The sequence below is a fragment of the Microcebus murinus genome, chromosome 1, assembly GCF_040939455.1.
Source record: "Microcebus murinus isolate Inina chromosome 1, M.murinus_Inina_mat1.0, whole genome shotgun sequence".
NCBI classification, from domain to species: Eukaryota; Metazoa; Chordata; class Mammalia; order Primates; family Cheirogaleidae; genus Microcebus; species Microcebus murinus.
The window spans coordinates 79,250,987-79,269,360 of record NC_134104.1 but is presented as its reverse complement, the minus strand read 5'-3'; the positions used below and the strand labels follow the sequence as shown (position 1 = coordinate 79,269,360).

At 39.2% G+C, this 18,374-nt stretch overlaps 1 protein-coding gene across 2 annotated transcripts in view; it reads right to left on the bottom strand.

Annotated features, from left to right (window-relative positions):
• The window catches only part of PARL (presenilin associated rhomboid like), a 35,894-nt gene extending 19,946 nt beyond the window's left edge, over positions 1-15,948 (bottom strand). Inside the window, exons 1-4 of one of the 2 annotated variants that reach the window (XM_020286483.2) lie at positions 15,754-15,948; positions 4,582-4,777; positions 3,958-4,098; positions 1,171-1,219 (exon numbers count right to left, since the gene is read on the bottom strand). In XM_020286483.2, the coding sequence (XP_020142072.1) occupies positions 1,171-1,219; positions 3,958-4,098; positions 4,582-4,777; positions 15,754-15,878 (511 nt within the window). In that variant the 5' untranslated portion in view covers positions 15,879-15,948. The remainder of the gene's footprint in view (positions 1-1,170; positions 1,220-3,957; positions 4,099-4,581; positions 4,778-15,753) is intronic. The other variant, XM_012736938.3, reaches the window with a different exon arrangement.
• Positions 15,949-18,374: the final 2,426 nt, after the last annotated feature.

The window sequence follows — 18,374 nt, the reverse complement described above, 5'->3', positions numbered from 1 at the left end:
GGTTCAAGATTCCATTCAACATTCATTCACTCAACAGATTTTAACTGAGTAGCTTACTTTACCATGTCCATATGTGGTAGGTGCTAGAACAAAATAAAAAATCTCATCACTGTCCTCAAGATGCCTACATTGCCCTCAAAGATGCTACATGTACAATTATATAAGGCAGGTTGTATTATAAATGATAAAAACTGCAATGAGTTCAGAAAAAAAGAAAGCACTTCCTGAAGGAAACGTCTGAACTATAAAACTAAAAGCCTGATCAGGTTCTAGTAACATCAGAAAAAAGAAGCCTTCTAGACAGAGGAAACAGTTTGAATGGAGAAAGATAAACAGTTTTTCTCCACTTACATAGGTATAGAAAATTAAAAGTACCAGTAAGTCTAATCATATTTGACAAAAAGCAATATTTCACAATTCTTTGGAAATATTTTTTTCTTATTTACACAATTGCTAAAGAACATACAAATCCATTTTCCCAAGTTTCTCAAATAACTAAGTCCATAAAGTATTGCACGACTGTTAACTTGAAGAGCTAGATCTGTTTTTCCATAAAAATTTACAAAGAACAAAAAATTATCATGGTGACATGCATGGCATGCTTACATTTAAAGAGAGTTTTATAAATAGCATGGAGGAGTAGAGAGAAAATTGGTTTTAGAATGAGACAGACCCAGGTTTTGAAACTCAGCTCTACTACTTACTAGCAGTTTGACCTTCGAAAAGTTCCTTCTCTGAAAGTCAGTTTCCTTATCTGTAAAAAGGGAGACAACTACTCTGTAAGAAACTCTGTGAGGTAGGGAAAGAATGTGTATTAAACATCCTCTGTTACAGAAAGTACTTAATCAAGGTCTTCTTTAGTTTTCTTAATAGCGGAAGTAATAATTACTCATAAGCTATTTCACAAGCTGGGATTCTACAACAAATTGATCATTTGATCAGTATCACACCAGATCAAAATTAGAAAATATAATAACTGACCCAGAGCATCATGTGACTCTTCATGCCACATTATTTTTTATACTATTACATTAGCCTACAGGTACAGAGACTCTCTGTCTTCTAAACCACTGGTGAGCACAGTACAAAAGCCATTGCCTGCGACATACTGTACCTTTTGGTTTGATTTCTCTTCCCTTGAATGGCTAAAACGTGTAAGCTAACACAAACCTGTCACAGTCCGCTGGCCATCACTAAGGTTATTCCACAACTTGTTAATCTAAAACAGAAGGAAAATTGCATATCACCGTATGTGAAGTTTCAGGCTAGGAAAATGAAAATCCAGAAAGGAAATGCCTTATACATAAAAGGAGAAATCTTCATCTGTAAAAGTCACTAGTGATCACAGACATAATAAATAAGTGGTAGACTAGAAAGGCATGTATTTATAGTCAGCCTACATTCTCTACATAAAACCACTGATTAGCTCTGAGGCTTCACACAACTTCTAAACTTCAGTTTCCTGATATAGAAAATGAGACAATAACAAATATCTGGCAATGTTGTCATGAGGAGTAACAATAATGTAAAGCACACTATGAAATTCAGCCAAGTATCAAGTAAGTGATTATTTATACCAGGGTCTCATGTAGTTTTACAGTCTAACCAAGAATATTTTCTATTAAAAATTGCTATTTTTTTAGATATAATAATAGAATATGACATTTAGAAAGAGAGGAGAATCCTAATTTTTCAGGGATACGTGTTGAAAATTCTATGGATGAAATATGCCTAGGATTTGCTTTATAATAATACAGCAGTAGAGAGGGAGGGGAATGAAAGGGAAATAGATGGAAAATAAAATGGGCCATCTGTCGGTAACCATTGAAGCTGGATGACAGTGGTTCATCATACTATTCTCTCTACTTTTACTCATGGGAAATTTCCCATGATTAAAGTTTTTAAATAAAAAATGTAAGCCGGGCGCGGTGGCTCACGTCTGTAATCCTAGCACTCTGGGAGGCCGAGGCGGGCTGATTGCTCGAGGTCAGGAGTTCGAAACCAGCCTGAGCGAGATCCCGTCTCTACTAAAAATAGAAAGAAATTAATTGACCAACTGAAAGTATATATACAAAAAAAAATTAGCCAGGCATGGTGGCGCATGCCTGTAGTCCCAGCTACTTGGGAGGCTGAGGCAGGAGGATCGCTTGAGCCCAGGAGTTTGAGGTTGCTGTGAGCTAGGCTGACGCCATGGCACTCACTCTAGCCTGGGCAACAAAAGTGAGACTCTGTCTCAAAAAAATAAAAAATAAAAAAAAATAAAATAAAAAATAAAAAATGTATTCTAACTATGAAATTGAAAAGACTTTGTTATGAAAATAAATCCAGGATAAAAGAAATTACAGATCAGTATATATACGATTCCATTACTTTAATTAAAATTAACTTGTAAGTTCCCAGACTTTATTAACTGCATATATAATGGTATGAAAGGGGTTCCTAGGACTTTCATTTTCCATGTTATATTTATATATTTTCAATCTTCTTTAATGGGCATGGATTGTATATATTATAACCTATGACTTATTTAATTTTATTATAAACAATCCATCTTTGGATGAAGAGTACATATATAGTTTTTCAGTTTGCACCATTCTCAAGAACCATTTGGGTACATTTAGATATCAAAATTTCATAGTGCAAAGATGTGCTAGAAACCTGTAGCTTTCTAAGGGATCCAGGATAATTCCTTAGGAATTAGATCAGTTTTACTATCTTCTCAAATAGACTGTACTTAATAAAAATCTGCTAGTTACTGTCACTTTCACCTGCAAATATCCATCACTACTCTGGCATAAAGCCTCTTTTAACAGATAGGGCTCGTGCTTCTTGAATGTGTCTATGGGGAAACAAGGAGGAATGAATCCTTTTCCCTTATTAGAGGAACCACAAACTACCACTAATAAAAAGAAAACCCAAGGCTTCCTTCTTCTCAGCCTCTTGTTGGCCAGGATCACACTGTTCCCAGGAAGGGGAAAAATAAGGAGGACATCCACCCACTGTCCCAACCACAGGGCAGTGTATCATAGGAAACAAAGGTGCCTGAAACAAAATGGATCTGAAACCACATATTAACCTAAAGCCTCAGTGCTCAAAAGTATTGGCAACTTAAATAAAATATTTATGTTTTATCTAAAAGGAAACATTTTTTAAAAATCATTTAAGAGGAAGGAGGACCATCAACTTGCATATAAAGTAAATGACAAGCTCTGAAAGCTCTGTATTTCTGCCTTTTTCTTGCATCCCATCTCCTGAGCACAGTTAGAAACACGTAGAAGGTATGTACCAGAGGTATGTAAACAGCATAACATTGAGAAACTTTTTAAAATCTACTTGGTAGCTCTATCCCTAAGACATGTATATTTTGAAAAACTCCCTGTGATTCTGATATGTACTCTAAAGTAATCCAGTAAAGTAATATAACAGTGGCCCTTAAACTTCAGTGGAGTTAAGATGGGCCCTCAAAACATTAATTTTTTATGACTATCTGTGGTGATTTTTGATGCACGTGGGTAGAGGGACAAAATTCTTATAACACTGTCAAGCACAATACTGTCAAGTACAACACTGCCAGACATATAAAACATTGATAAATACTGTGATAAAAGGACTCTAGAAGAATATTAAGTGAACCGACTTGACATCGATTAATCTAATGTTGCCATTAACAAAAACATTTCATAAACAGCCAGACTTCAAAGACTGGGATTATCACTGGAGTAACTATAGTAAACAACAGTTTACTATCTATTTCAAAATAGCTGGTACCGAATAATTTGAATGTTCCCAGCATAAAGATAAATGTTTAAGGCGATGGATATTATAATTACCCTGATTTAATTATTATACATTATATGAATGTATCAAAATATCACTTGTATTCTGAAAATATGTACACATATTATGTATCAATAAAAAATTTGTGATTAACTAGAAGAAAGCAATGTTTATTTTTACCTCCTTTCTGAAGTCTCCTTCTTTCTGTGGTCTTATGCTATCCAACCAATCAGCTTTTATACCATCAAAATAACTCTGGACCCTTGATTTCAGTGATTCATATTGCCAAATAGCAGCTGATCCAAATGCACAGCCTGTAAACTATATAAAAATAGATATATTACAAAATAAATTTAAAAGGGAAATAGATCTGTACATATCAAGGACACTACTTCATTTTCATTGCTTTTTACAAACCAACAGAAGGAACACCTGGCACAGTGAAACCTAATAGGTTAAAAGGACATTTTATTATTTCCCATTTTATTAACTTCACAGTACCCTGGAGCCTGTTTCCATTAACAAATCTTCAAATAAAATTCAAAATGCCAACTTACTATCCACTAAAATGCTGTACGAAATATGAGGGTCATAAGTTTCTTCTCCAGGGCTTACATAACTGAGCCAGTTTCTAAAGCAATTACTAAATTCATATTCTGTAGTCAGATTTCATGAGCCCAGCTACCCAGATTCTTTTGATCCCCTCCACCTGTCCTTACTTTAAGGGAACCCAAACAAGACAAACAGAACTTTAATACTGCCCTTGCATCGAGATAGGTAACGCCTAGCGATGTGAGCTCTTACCCCAACAGTAAAAAATAAAGGTTTTACAAGAGTCCTTAGAGGATGGGGAGAAGGATAAAAGGCTGTTTCTTCCACAGGAGGAATCAAAACACTTCTTTTGTATGCTGTCCCACTTGTCCCTGTGTCTGATCTTCGAGGTTCAACCTTCCGGGGTGCTTTTCTGAATCCACATTTTTGCTGAATAAAGAAGTTAAACCTATGGGGGAAAATAGCAGATTAGAAACACAATGACATCTTGCAAACATCAATATGAGTCTCCATTGCATCATCACCATTTCAGTTTATTCTCTACAGTCCAAAAAGAGCCAAGACCCCTACTCCTAGGTAGAATTCAAAGTCACAAGACACAAAAACTACAGCAACTTCTTCGGAAGGTATCCGTTTGGGCTATTACTTTGTATCAATCAACAAAATAATTTGTATCCATCCATCCTCCACATAGAAAGAATCTGCAGGCCTATAAAAAGCTGCAGAACTTTTGCCAATTTCATTCAGCACAGAATCGCTTTATCTTATAAATTTGGTCACTTTACAGGACAAACTTTAAATGTATTATCCTTCATTAGAAACTAAGATGGGAGGGGAGGGTGAGGGATAAAAAAATTACCTATCCAGTAAAATGTACACTATTTTGGTGACCAGTACTCTAAAAGCCCTGACTTCAGCATTATACAATTCATCCATGTAACAAAAGACACTTGTACCCCGTAAATCTATTGAAATTTTTTTTAAAAATGTATTGTCCTCAAAGCCATTCCAAATTCAAATAATTATTTCCTTTTATAAGTAGTGATTGATGGATTCCTCTCACTTCTCCCCTTATTTATTTCACTGTTTTGGGGACATCCACCAAATATATTTATAAAGGGTTTTGAGTCTCTATAGCCTGACCTCCTTAAAACATCTGACACTACTAATCATGTCTCCCAGTTTTAGCTGCTGTTAACACTGAACTCCCTACTCTTCAAATTCATCTTCAAGTCCTAAGTCCTCCATTCAAACTCAACCCATAAATTCTTGAAATCATTTTCTTCTTTTATAAAACTGTAACTTCTCCAGGTCAATAAAGTAGAGATCCCTTCCTGTTTGTTATCACTGTACCCTGAACATATTATCCTTCTACTAGATCCAAAGTTCCTCAAAAACATAGATAGGACAGGTCTTTCATCTTTGTAACCCAGCCTCTGACACAAGATGCTCGCACCTGACTGACTAAAAGAAAAAATTCATTTCTGTGGCTTGAATGACTTCTAAGCAAGTAAATGATTCAAATATATTTCTTTAGTCCTAACTTCAATTTTCTAGTCCTGTATTTCCAACTATATATTGAATACTAATACTTGGATATGCCCCCCATTACTTTAAAACCAATATATTCAAAATGAAACTAACTCATTCTCCTGTAGAAACACCTCCATTTTTGACTTCCTTATTCTTTTAGTGGGACCATAGTTCTCAGTTACTGAGGTTAAAAATAGAGGCCAGGCATGGTGGCTCATGTCTATAATCCCAGCACTTTGGGAGGCTAAGGTGGGAGGATCGCTTGAGGTCAGGAGTTCAAGGTTACAGTGAGTTATGCTTGCACCACTACATTCTAGTCTGGGAAACAAAGCAAGATTCTGTCTCTTAAAAAAAAATAAAATAAAAATTCTAATCAGATTAGAAAGCCAATGAAAAATAAAAAATTCTATAAGTCACTTTGGAGTTCTCTCTTTCCTTTGTTCTTATCATCCAATTAAAAACCAACTCTGTCAAATAAAAACATTTTTTTCATTCCTCGTCTAGTCCCTTACCTCATGCCTGGATCGCAGTTAACTTCAAACACTTTAACATGTTGTATGTTCTTCTTTCCTCACATCACTTTTCCTCAGACTTTCAATAGTTCTTCAAATGTCCTCTCATGAGGGCCAAAAATCTCTAATTCCAACAAACTCCTTAGCTCATCCCTTCTGGCTTGGAATACTCTACCATTTCCTAGCAGACCTCCTTGCTTCCAATATTGCCCCACTCCAAATTCATCCTTCACTTTGTATGTATTAAGCATAAATGTAATATTCCTCTGCTTTAAATCTTACAATTGTTCATCACCACATCAAACTCAGCACATTTCCTTAAATCTGTTCCCCTCTTCTCTATTGCCACTTCCTCCTACTTCCTCTCCCCCACAACCCAAATCCTCTCTATATCTGTTAGACTGACTTCCTTGTAGTTCCCGGGATCTGCCCTGCTTTCTATGACAATGCTACTCTTACTATGGTATTTATTTCCCTTTGTGAACTTTTTGTGCTCTTCAGAATTCAATTTATATATCTCCTCCTCCAGGAATCTTCCTAGCTCTCTTGGGCTGGATAGGTCTCTCATTTGCAATCCTAGGGTTCTAAAGCTCTGTTCTAATACTTATCTCAATTACTACCCAGGGCCCCACTAAATTACAGTTTTATATTCACTGTATCTCTACCATCAAGCCTAGTCCATAATAAAAAGAAGGTAAATATTATGTTAGAATAAAGAAGGGGTCAAAAATGATTGTTAGTTTTATTTTGAATAACTGAAAGGAAGGTGGAACTATTCACTAAAATAAGGAAAACCAGAGGCCTCAAAATGGGAAATTAGAAGATGAAGGATGTACACTTCCATTTGGGGTGCTGTTTAAAATACTTGCAGTCATGTGGTCATAGCAGCTTTTTTTTTTTTTTTTTTTTTAAGAGATAAAGTCTGGCTCTGCTGCCCAGGCTGGAGTACAGCAGTGTGATCATAGCTCACTGCAGCCTTGAACTTCTGGGCTCAAGCCATCCTCCTGCGTCAGCCTTCAGAGTAGCTAGGATAACAGATGCATGCCACCATGCTTGACTAATTGTTTTTATTTTTTAAGAGATGGTCTCTTGCCTAGGCTAGTCTTAAAGTCCTAGCCCCAAAGTGATCCTCCCACCTCAGCCATGCAAGCCTAGAATTACCACTCTAGCTTTATTTTTCTAGCTAAAACAGAACTTAAATATCCATCAACAGAAAATGGATAAACTGTGATATATTCATACAATGCAATACTATACTTGTCCCACTCACCAAAAAAGGGAAGAAACTAAGAAAGAACTGAGCACACATAATGGATAACTCTCAAAAACACTGTTGAGCAAAAGCAGTCAAACACAAAAGAGTACATTATATGTTATTGATCCCATTTATAGTAAGTTGAAGAAGACACACTAATCGGTTAAGTATCAGAATAGTGGTTGCCTGGAGTGGGTGGGGCTTACCTGGAAAGGGACAAAAGGGAACTTACTGGGGCGATGGATACACACAGTGTATCTATCACACAGGTGGTCACACAGGTGTATACATTTATCAGAATTTGCAGTCTATGCATTTAATACCCAGACTTTTCACTCCATGTAAATTATATCTCAGTGAAGTATTTTTAGCATTAAAAAAGATGCTTATAGGCTATCCCGGTAAAAGTATCTAATCGGCATTAAGGAAACCACCAATAAAACTCAGAAAAATGATACAGCTCCTACTACTACTATCACTTGTCTAGAATGCACTTTCTCTTCAACACTGAGTCTATTCAGTTCAACTTCTCAGAAATCACAGTGAGGATGGGGAGCAGTGATAAAGTAATTTGACTTGAAATTTCAAATAATCCAGAATTTATACTTCCAAATAAGTGATATTTCTTTCCAAGAAATCTATTTTGGAAAGTTATTTACTTATTCAAACAATGTTAATGATACTTTAAGTGCCTTCAGAGTGTGTTAACAGTTTCATGAATGAATACCCTGTAGCAAACACTGTTGAATAACTAATCCCAAATCTATTTCTAACCCTTTCCCCTGATGTGCTTTTTCTATAAATGGCTACAAATGATAAACATCTTCACTTTTCCAGCCTCCCCTATGGCTAGTGGTAGCAGTATCACACAGAATTCTATCCAAATGAGACTTAACAATTTTCAGGAGCCTCTTGGAAAGACTTTGCTTACTTGATAAAAATGGACACATCACTGATGACACACACACACCTTTCTGCCTTGAATAATGATGTAAGGCCTGGAGCTAGGGCAGTCATCTTGAATGTCAAGAGAAAGGCCAAGGAACTTAGATACTACCTTGACATTTTCATGCCACTGAGCAAAGGCAGTAGCCACTTACTTCCAATCATCCTATATTAGATAAATAACCTCCCCTAACAACCATCAGTTTACTTACAGCCAAATGCATACTTGATATCTTTATTTTTTTATTTTTAATTTGTGTGTGTGTGTGTGGTGAAGCAGAGAGAGCAGGGGTCTGAAAGTGCACACCCCTCCCCTCTTCCCCCAACATAATCTTTAAAGTGGCAGATGTGAATCCTTCACAACTGGATTTGATTTTTATTAAATATTCCAAAGTAACCTGGAGATAGCTTTAGTAAATGAAGTGGAAAGTAATCAGAACAAGTTATGCCACTTTGGGCCAAAACAAAGGTGTGACAAAGTAATGGGAATATGTTTACTGTGAAGATCACAAATGCTAGAAACCAACAATACTGTTGGAAACCACAGTATTGTTGGTTTCTAGCATTTCTCTCTTACTAGACCAAGAAATACAGAAGATGAGAATTCCTTATATTTTCTTTCTTTTTTTTTTTTTTTTTTCAAGACAGAGTCTCACTTTGTTGCCCAGGCTAGAGTGAGTGCCGTGGCGTCAGCCTGGCTCACAGCAACCTCAAACTCCTGGGCTGGAGTGATCCTTCTGCCTCAGCCTCCCGAGTAGCTGGGACTACAGGCATGCACCACCATGCCCAGCTAATTTTTTTCTATATATATTAGGTGGCCAATTAATTTCTTTCTATTTATAGTAGAGACATGGTCTCGCTCTTGCTCAGGCTGGTTTCGAACTCCTGACCTCGAGCAATCCGCCTGACTCAGCCTCCCAGAGTGCTAGGATTACAGGCGTGAGCCACTGCGCCCAGCCTAGAATTCCTTATATTTTCAACAGCTTAATACTACTCAATCAGTTCTAATAAAAGATTACTTCTGTATCTCACCAATTCATTTAAAATTTTGAAGCACAGCATTTGAAAAGGAACACAAACAGACTAAGTTGGGAATTTGGACTTAAAGCAAAGCCAGATATTTTGCCTAAAATATTTACCTTGAGAATCTCACCAGAAATAAGTATAGGGCTAAGGACACCAAGAGTATGCAACAAAATCCAGCCCCAAGGTGAAGAAAAAAAAAATTAGCTTGGCATGATGATACATATCTATCTATAGTCTCAGCTACTCAAGAGGCTGAGGCAGAAGGATCACTTGAGCCCAAGAGTTGAAGGTTGCAGTGAGCTATGATCATGCCACTGCACTCCAGCCTGGGTGACAGAGCAAGACTCTGTAAAAAAATTTTTTTAAATTTAGAAAAATGTATTTTAAAAAATGCCACAGCCACCCCAACCTTCAGCAATCACTACCTAATGAATTAGCAGCCATCATCGAGGCAAGATCCTATACCAACAAAAAGATTATGAGTCACTTAAGGCTCAGATGATTATTACCATTTTTTAGCAATGAAGTATTTTTAAATTAAGGTATGTGTGGGGTTTTTTAAGATATAATGCTACTGCACACTTAACAGACTACAGTATGGTATAAACATAACTTTTATATGCAAAGTTTGGCACCGGGAAGCCAAAAAATTTGTGTGACTCACTTTATCGTCTGGAACCAAATTCACAACATCGTAGAGGTATGCCTCTATTGGGACATAGAGAACTTGATAGATAGAAATAGATACTATCTTGGTTCACTGAACCTGTTACCTAGGGTGCATTCATAAGCTGCAGGAATTAGAAGCCAGAAACTTCCCAGGCCTCCCTGTAGTTAGGATTCCAGACGAGATCAGGGTTTGCTAATCAGCTACATTGCCATAATACTTAAATTCAGAACTGAATTTAGTAAAAAGACATGAGGCATCAATTTTGCTAGTGAAAATAATGGTGGAGGCTGGGCATGGTGGCATCCCGGTGCTTAGGGAGGCTGAAGCAGAAGGATCACTTGGGGCCAGAAGTTTCAGACCAGCCTAGGCAACAACGTGAGCCCCGATCTCTACAGAAATTTTTAAAAATTAGGTAGGAGTGCGCTGGGCACTGTGGCTCACGCCTGTAATCCTAGTGCTCTGGGAGGTCAAAGCGGGCAGATCGCTCAAGGTCGGCAGTTCGAAACCAGCCTGAGCAAGAGTGAGACCCCATCTCTACTAAAAATAGAAAGAAATTAGTTGGCAAACTAAAAACATATAGAAAAACTTAGCTGGGCATGGTAGCACATGCCTGTAGTCCCAGCTACTAAGGAGGCAGAGGCAGAAGGATTGCTTGAGCCCAGGAGTTTGAAGTTGCTGTGAGCTAGGCTGACGCCATGGCACTCTAGCCTAAGCAACAGAGTGAGACTCTTGTCTCAAAAAAAAAAAAAAAAAAAAAAATTAGCTAGGAGTGGTGGCATGCACCTGTAGTCCCAGCTACTCAGGAAGTTGAGGTGGGAGTTCAAGGGAGTTCACTTGAGCCCAGGAGTTCAAGGTTACAGTAAGCTATTATTGTATCACTGCACTCTAGCCTCAGTGACAGAGTGAGACCCTGTCTCTAAAAGAAAAAAAAGAAAGAAAGAAAATAATGGCAGAGACAGCACAGATCTTTTAGTCAGTAGATCCTGATTTGGTAGCAGTTTTCCCAGGTGTCTCATTTATTACTGCATAAGGAGCCAGCCTAAAACTTACTGGCTTAAAACCATAATTTATTATTTCCCATGATTTTGTAGGTTAGTTGCCCTCAGCTGGGTCACTCATGCAGCCAGTCATCTGACTGACTAGAGCTAAAGAGTAAAAGATGGCCTCACTCACTGGAGCCTTAGTGCCAGTCTCTCAGTATTCAGTAGTCTACCAAAAGCTTCTACTATGGCAGAGGGAGTGTTCCAAGAGGCAAAAGCTGCAAGGCTTTTTGAAACCCAGACTCTAGACCTCACACATTACTTCTGTCACATGCTACTGGTCAAAGCAAGTCACAAGCCAACCTAGCTTAAAGGAATAGAGAAATCAACTCCAACTCTGATGAGAGGAGCTGCAAAATATCGCAGCCATGCTTTTTAATCTACCACACCAGTTGTGGTACAGGCAGTTATGATTCTGAAAGCTTAGTCTACAGCAGTAATTCTCAATCCTAGCTATACAACAGAATTGCCCAATGAGCTCTTAAAAATACCGTACCAAGGCTCCACCTCACATCAATTAAATTAGAATCTCCAGGAGTGGAACCAAGGCCTCCATATTTTTAAGAATTCCTCAAGTGATTTTCATGTGCGGCCAGGGTTGAAATCTACCACAGGTTTGGGGAAAACTTTAGTCTACATACAGATCACCTGGAGATCTCATTAAAATCAGATTCTAATTTAACAGGCCTGGGGCAGGATAAGTCTGAGATTCTGCATTTCTAAATAAGCTTCTAAATTAGGGGTTGGCAAACTATGGCCTGCAGGGTGCATTTGACCCTCCAGTGAAGAATGGTTTTTACATTTTTAAAGAGTTGTTAAAAAGAAGGCCATATTTTCTGTCTGGCCTTTTACAAAATAAGTTTGCCAAACTCCTGTCCTAGATGAGCCCAAACAGCTGGTTCATGAACCACTTTGAATAGCAAGAAGCTAGAACCTGAATTCCAACTCTTCCAACAACACTTCTACTTAAATTAGAATGGTTTGTTAGCTACAGATTTATCCTAACTAGGTAACATAACAAGGAATTCCAATACAAACGTTTCACTAGGGCTAACTCCCAGTACCCATCCCCTCTCTCCTTCTACAAACTGTATCCTGGAATTTCCAGCCATTCGGTTTGGGGAGGCACATCAAGCTCATGACTGACTTAAGCCACTAGAAACCAGTCCCACCTCTAGACTTGTCAATTGCATAAACCAATAAATTTCCTAATTGCTTATGTCACAGTTGGGTTTTCTTTGACAAAAGGATGCTTTCAGATGTAATAAGTACATTCATTACGTATTACATCACAAGGTACACTATCTTTAGGGAGTTTTTGTGTTAAATTCCTTAAAATGCCTAGCAAACCAGGAAAAGCATAAATGTCTCTAATTGTAAATGTTTCCGATCTTATTCACAGAGTTAGGTTATTTAGCTCTACCCATTCAGATAGGTATATAAGATGAAAAAATAAATTACTTACCTGAAATAAATTAGGAAAATAAAGTGAAGCAGCACAATAAAATGGATAGGAATGAGGGAAGAGGGTCCCAGACAGGCCTGACCTTTCGCTCTGCTGCTTTGGTCCTTCTGCCAATAATTAGTGATTTGTGGAAGCAATCTACTGTGCTTCAAGTGGGAAGATCTCATGAATACTTGAGCTGCCACTAGCCACATAGCTATTGTTTAGTTTAATATGATCCTATAACTTGAAAAAAAGTCATGTCCATATATCTGCTGGCTTAATGGTAAGGTAATACAGTCTCATGGATTGTTTTTAAGAAGGTGAGAAGATAACGCACCTTAAGTATACAAACAGGTTAGCACTAATATCTATATTACTAAAGATCTATATGAACAAATTGAGGAGAAATGGCCTAATGTTCAATGGAGGTAACTCTAAGCACAATTGATTAGATTCATTCCACTTAAAACAAAATAGATATATTTGGCAGAGGTAGGGAGACCTTATATGAACTCTTGCACACCAAAATCATTTTCTTGAAACCCATCTTAATAGATGGTGAGTTAAACAGGGGAAATAATACACCTGATTTACTAATTTTAAGTATCTTACCTAAATATATCTTAAGACTATCACCTCAATGTATAAGTTTTAGGCTCTGTGTTAAGTGCTAAAATCAACTATTTTCTTCTCTTGGATAGTTTCACACAATTGACAAATAACGCAGGTTTCTACTTTCAAACCTAAACCACGTTTTACAGAAGTGCTGCCAGAAGCTTGATAAAAAAGTTTCTGAAGAGCCTAAATGAGATTTTTTTTGCTTTTTCTGTAAAAGGCCAGATAGGAGATATTTTAGTCTTTGTGGACTACTAAAATCCACCACATATTTTTTTGTTTTACACCCTTTAAAAATTTAAACTATTCTTGGCTTGTGGGTTCCTGTGGACCCCTGTATCACCACTTATAGTGCTTGTATAATACAAATTCCTGGCCCCACTTCAGGCCTATTGCATGGATCGAGTCCTTCCTCTGCCACAGGAAGTCAAAACAGATCTAATAAAGGTTATATACAAGGTAACTCAAGCTCCCCATTAACTTGAAGTGTTTGTTTCCAGAGGCATCGGAAGCAAATGCTCTATTTCAGGCTTATCTACATAATGCATAGTTTTCTATGTAAGCACAAAAATGTCATTTTCAAACTTTCCATATAAATGGTAAGCTTTTGGAAAATGAGATACTAATCTTCTTGTTCATTTGTTTCAAATGGTCTTCATGCCCAATTCCTATTGGAGGCTCCTCATTAATCAAGTTAGTTTTCTTCTGCTTCCCCTTCCTAAAACCAGTACAGTGATGTGTACACAAATCTTAAATATTTAACACACTTATTGCTTCCTAAACATACAGTATTAATCTTTTCTTCCCCCTTAAGCTATGCAATCTCAAATGGGATTTGGAGTAAACAATGGAATCAGGACCACTGAACTCCATCACTACTTCCACCTGACTTCCTCATTCTCTATTCCCCACCCACTCTAAGATTATAAGATTAGCCCCTACTGCTCCATATTACAGTATATTGTTAAGATACAATATATGGGCCGGGCGCTGTGGCTCACGCCTGTAATCCTAGCTCTTGGGAGGCCGAGGCGGGCGGATTGCTCAAGGTCAGGAGTTCAAAACCAGCCTGAGCAAGAGCGAGACCCCGTCTCTACTATAAATAGAAAGAAATTAATTGGCCAACTGATATATATATAAAAAATTAGCCGGGCATGGTGGCTCATGCCTGTAGTCCCAGCTACCTGGGAGGCTGAGGCAGAAGGATCACTCCAGCCCAGGAGTTTGAGGTTGCTGTGAGCTAGGCTGACGCCACGGCACTCACTCTAGCCTGGGCAACAAAGCGAGACTCTGTCTCAAAAAAAAAAAAAAAAAAAAAAAAGATACAATATATGCAAGTTTTTCACAAATCCTTGATAAAATTCATTTGGAATGCTTGTAAGAAATAGATTCTTCCACTCTTCTCCTGATTCTGATTTGGTAACACTGGGTGGGCAGGGGGGAGGCCTGGGAAATAGGATGTTTTTACAACCACTCCAGATGATGTTTAAGAATAGGCAAAAGCTCCACCATACTGGAGCCTCACTTACTTACCTATGGCTAGCCCATGTGTTTATAAACACTTCATGTTCCTTGCTACCATCAATTAGGTGGATCTGTGGAACCCATCTAACTAAGTCGGAAATTAAGAGGGTTGAAACTTTGCATGAAAGATGAGGGACAAATTTCAAAGCCAACTATAAATCAGATTCTTGGACAGTTAAGGAGTTTCTATTCTTTCTCAACTCAAAATTGAATTATTCGAATGCAAAAATCAGCAAATACTGATAGACCATAATCTTCACACAGCTTCTACTCGGGTAGGCTTGGCAGTTTTCTTCCCAGATCATCTGGGAGTTAAATACTCCATTGTCTCATTTCTTCAACAGAAAAGCCTCTCCTACCTCTCTGCAAGAGGCAAAGAGACATCCTTTGACTTCGTCTTCCCTTAACTCCCTGGACGCTAAATGAGATAATTGGTTGCAATGGAACATAGGGTTTATGATTAAATTGAGAGAGAATAAGAACCATAGCTCTGCCATTCTACCAGCTATACTACCGCTTTACTTAAAAAAGGAGGTCAATCGTTTCTTCTCAGGATTAGGAAATGTGGCACGCAATTAAGCCGGCAGCGGTTCCCCTTCCCGTCACGTCCCTTTAGATGGCAAGAAGAAAGTGCGGGCTCACGGAGGGCCGGGCCAGGGCCGGTCACTGCAGCCCAGCCCGGGGCAGGGAGGCAAGAAGCGAGGGCTGGACGCAGGCGACAGGAGTGAGAAGGAACAGCTAAGGAGAATGGAGTGAACTGGCGGCAGCAGAAGAGGCCTGGACAGTCTCCGCCCCTGAGGATGCGAGGCTGGAACTCAGGGATAGAGAGGTGAGAAGCCCAGAGCGGCGGCCATTACCTGCGTCCGAACAGCCGTGGCGGGGCTAGGGCCACAGTGACCTCCTCGCCGCTGCGGCCGCTCACCAGTGGAGCCCACGCCTGGCCACAACCCCAGCCTCTCTGCGCCCAGCCTCGCCACGCCATCTTCCAACCTCTGCCCCACCATGGCCCGACCTTACCAACCCCAGCCGCCAAACCACTTCCGGGGCGAAGGAAGAACCATAGAGCGCCAAGGAGCAGCCTAGAGCGCCCCCGCCCGGCTGAGCGGCGGCCGAACCAGCCCAAGGTGAGGAGACCTCTGTACACCTCTCCTTCCACTGTTAATCCTGCACCTAGGAGCGGCCTGGGACAGCAGCCTGGCCTCCTCCCCGTTTGCAGATGAGGTAGATGAGGCCCAGAGGAAAAAAGAACGAAGACTATTATTTTTGATGCCGTGTCCCAGGCACTTTACGTACATTATGGGGTTTGGTCCTCAGAACACCACTTGAGGTGGATATTTTTATCACTGTGTCACAGTACCTCAGAGGCTGAGAGAGGTGAAATGACTTGCCCAGAGTTACAGAACTGGTCCTAGAGGAGCCAACATTGCAAGCCAGGTTTTCTTGAATTACTACTCTTGCTTCTGCGTGTCACCATTTCATGTTATTTCTGTTATGACACACATCAGAGGATGTGCCTTGTGTCTTTGTCAAAAAAGTTCAAACCTGAAATGAAAATGGGGATTTCTGAATAAAATTCAGATTTCTTCATGATTCAGCCCTTGCCTTCCTGTCAGCTTTATTTCCTGCCACCGCATCCCTCCGACCTTCTCTGCAGCCATACTGAGTCATTGGCTGTTTCTCAATGGCACTATCCTAGTTTCCCCTTCGGTGCATTTGTACCATCATTCTCACTGCCTGAAACACCTCTCCCTTTTCTCCCTTCTCAACCTACCTAACCAACTCGTCCTACACATCAACCTCAAATGTCACCTCTCCTAGGAGGCCTTTCCCAGACCTCTACTCTGATTTACATGCCCTTCCTTTGTACTTTTATACTGTTTTATGCATATCTCTACAATAGAACATTCTATGAATACTTATTAAGCACCTACAGTATGCCAGGCGATGTAGTAAATCTGGAGATATAATTTAGAAGACACTATCTCTGACCTCACAAAGATCCTACTGAATAGGGTAAGAAAAGAGCAAGTAAATAAACAGGCAATTACAACACATTGTGAAAAATGCTATGATCAGAGAAGCCTAAAGCTCTGTGGGAATTCAGAGGAGGGGGATATAACCCAATGGAGGGATAGGGGATGGGAGGCTGGGGGATAAAGCTTCCCAGAGAAAGCGATCGAAATCACCAAGAGAAGAGAAGGACTGAAATATTCTAGGCAAAGAGAATAGCATTTGTGATGTCACCCAGGGCATGACTTGTTTGAGAAACTAAAATAAATTCACTTTGGCTGTATCATAGGTTCAAGTCTGGGATTTTACTCTATTTGTAACTTAAAAGATTGGATGTTGGCAAAAGCCAGGACACTGGTTGATCACATAAAAAAAAAGACTTTATTATCACAGCACAGCAAGCATCAAGAGCATCATGTTTGCATGGGTTCCCCTTGTTCTTCAAGTCCCATCCTGGCAATACCCATGAGCCTGATAGATGCCAAACATAAATTGGATTTGCATCTCAACTGAAGAACACTGAGTTTGGAGAATATACTCTTTTATAGTACATTTTTACAGTAAACAAACAACTTGGAAGGTAGAGATAATGTTTTCTTCCAAAGCAAAGGGCAGTTTGCTTATAGCCTTTGGAAGAAAGATAATATCACCCTATAGAGCACAGGCAGCTGCTCATTGTAAAAGATTCTGGTTCCTAAGCTCAGCATTCCCCTCCTATAATACAACCCATTGAGTGTGCAGGTATCATTCTAGCCCTCTTCCCATTGCTCCATGGGAATTGGGACCCAGCGTACCAGCACAAAAATTCTATTAGATTATTAAGTATGAAATGTCTAATTTCCTTAAGTAGTTTGACAGCTGAAAGCTCTGACATTTCATTTTGACACTTCTTGTTTTATTTTTATTGTGAAGGCACATCCTCATTCTTTTTTTTTTTTTTTTTTTTTTTTGAGACAGTGTCTCACTTTGTTGCCCAGGCTAGAGTGAGTGCCATGGCGTCAGCCTAGCTCACAGCAACCTCAAACTCCTGGGCTCAAGTGATCCTTCTGCCTCAGCCTCCCAAGTAGCTGGTACTATAGGCATGCACCACCATGCCTGGCTAATGTTTTCTATATATATTAGTTGGCCAATTAATTTCTTTCTATTTATAGTAGAGACATGGTCTCGCTCTTGCTCAGGCTGGTTTTGAACTCCTGACCTTGAGCAATCTGCCCGCCTCGGCCTCCCAGAGAGCTAGGATTACAGGCGTGAGCCACCACGCCTGGCCACATCCTCATTCTTTCAAATGCAAGGCTTTTGGCTTGTGATTATCTTTCAAATTTTTTTAGAGCAATTATTGTGAAGCCATGGATAAGTCAAAAGTTCAAGTTATTTTTGAATATGAGTTTCATTGTGGAACTAATGTTGTGCAGGCAGCTCAAAATATCAATGAAGTGTTTGGGAAGGCTGTGGCTAATGAATGCATGAT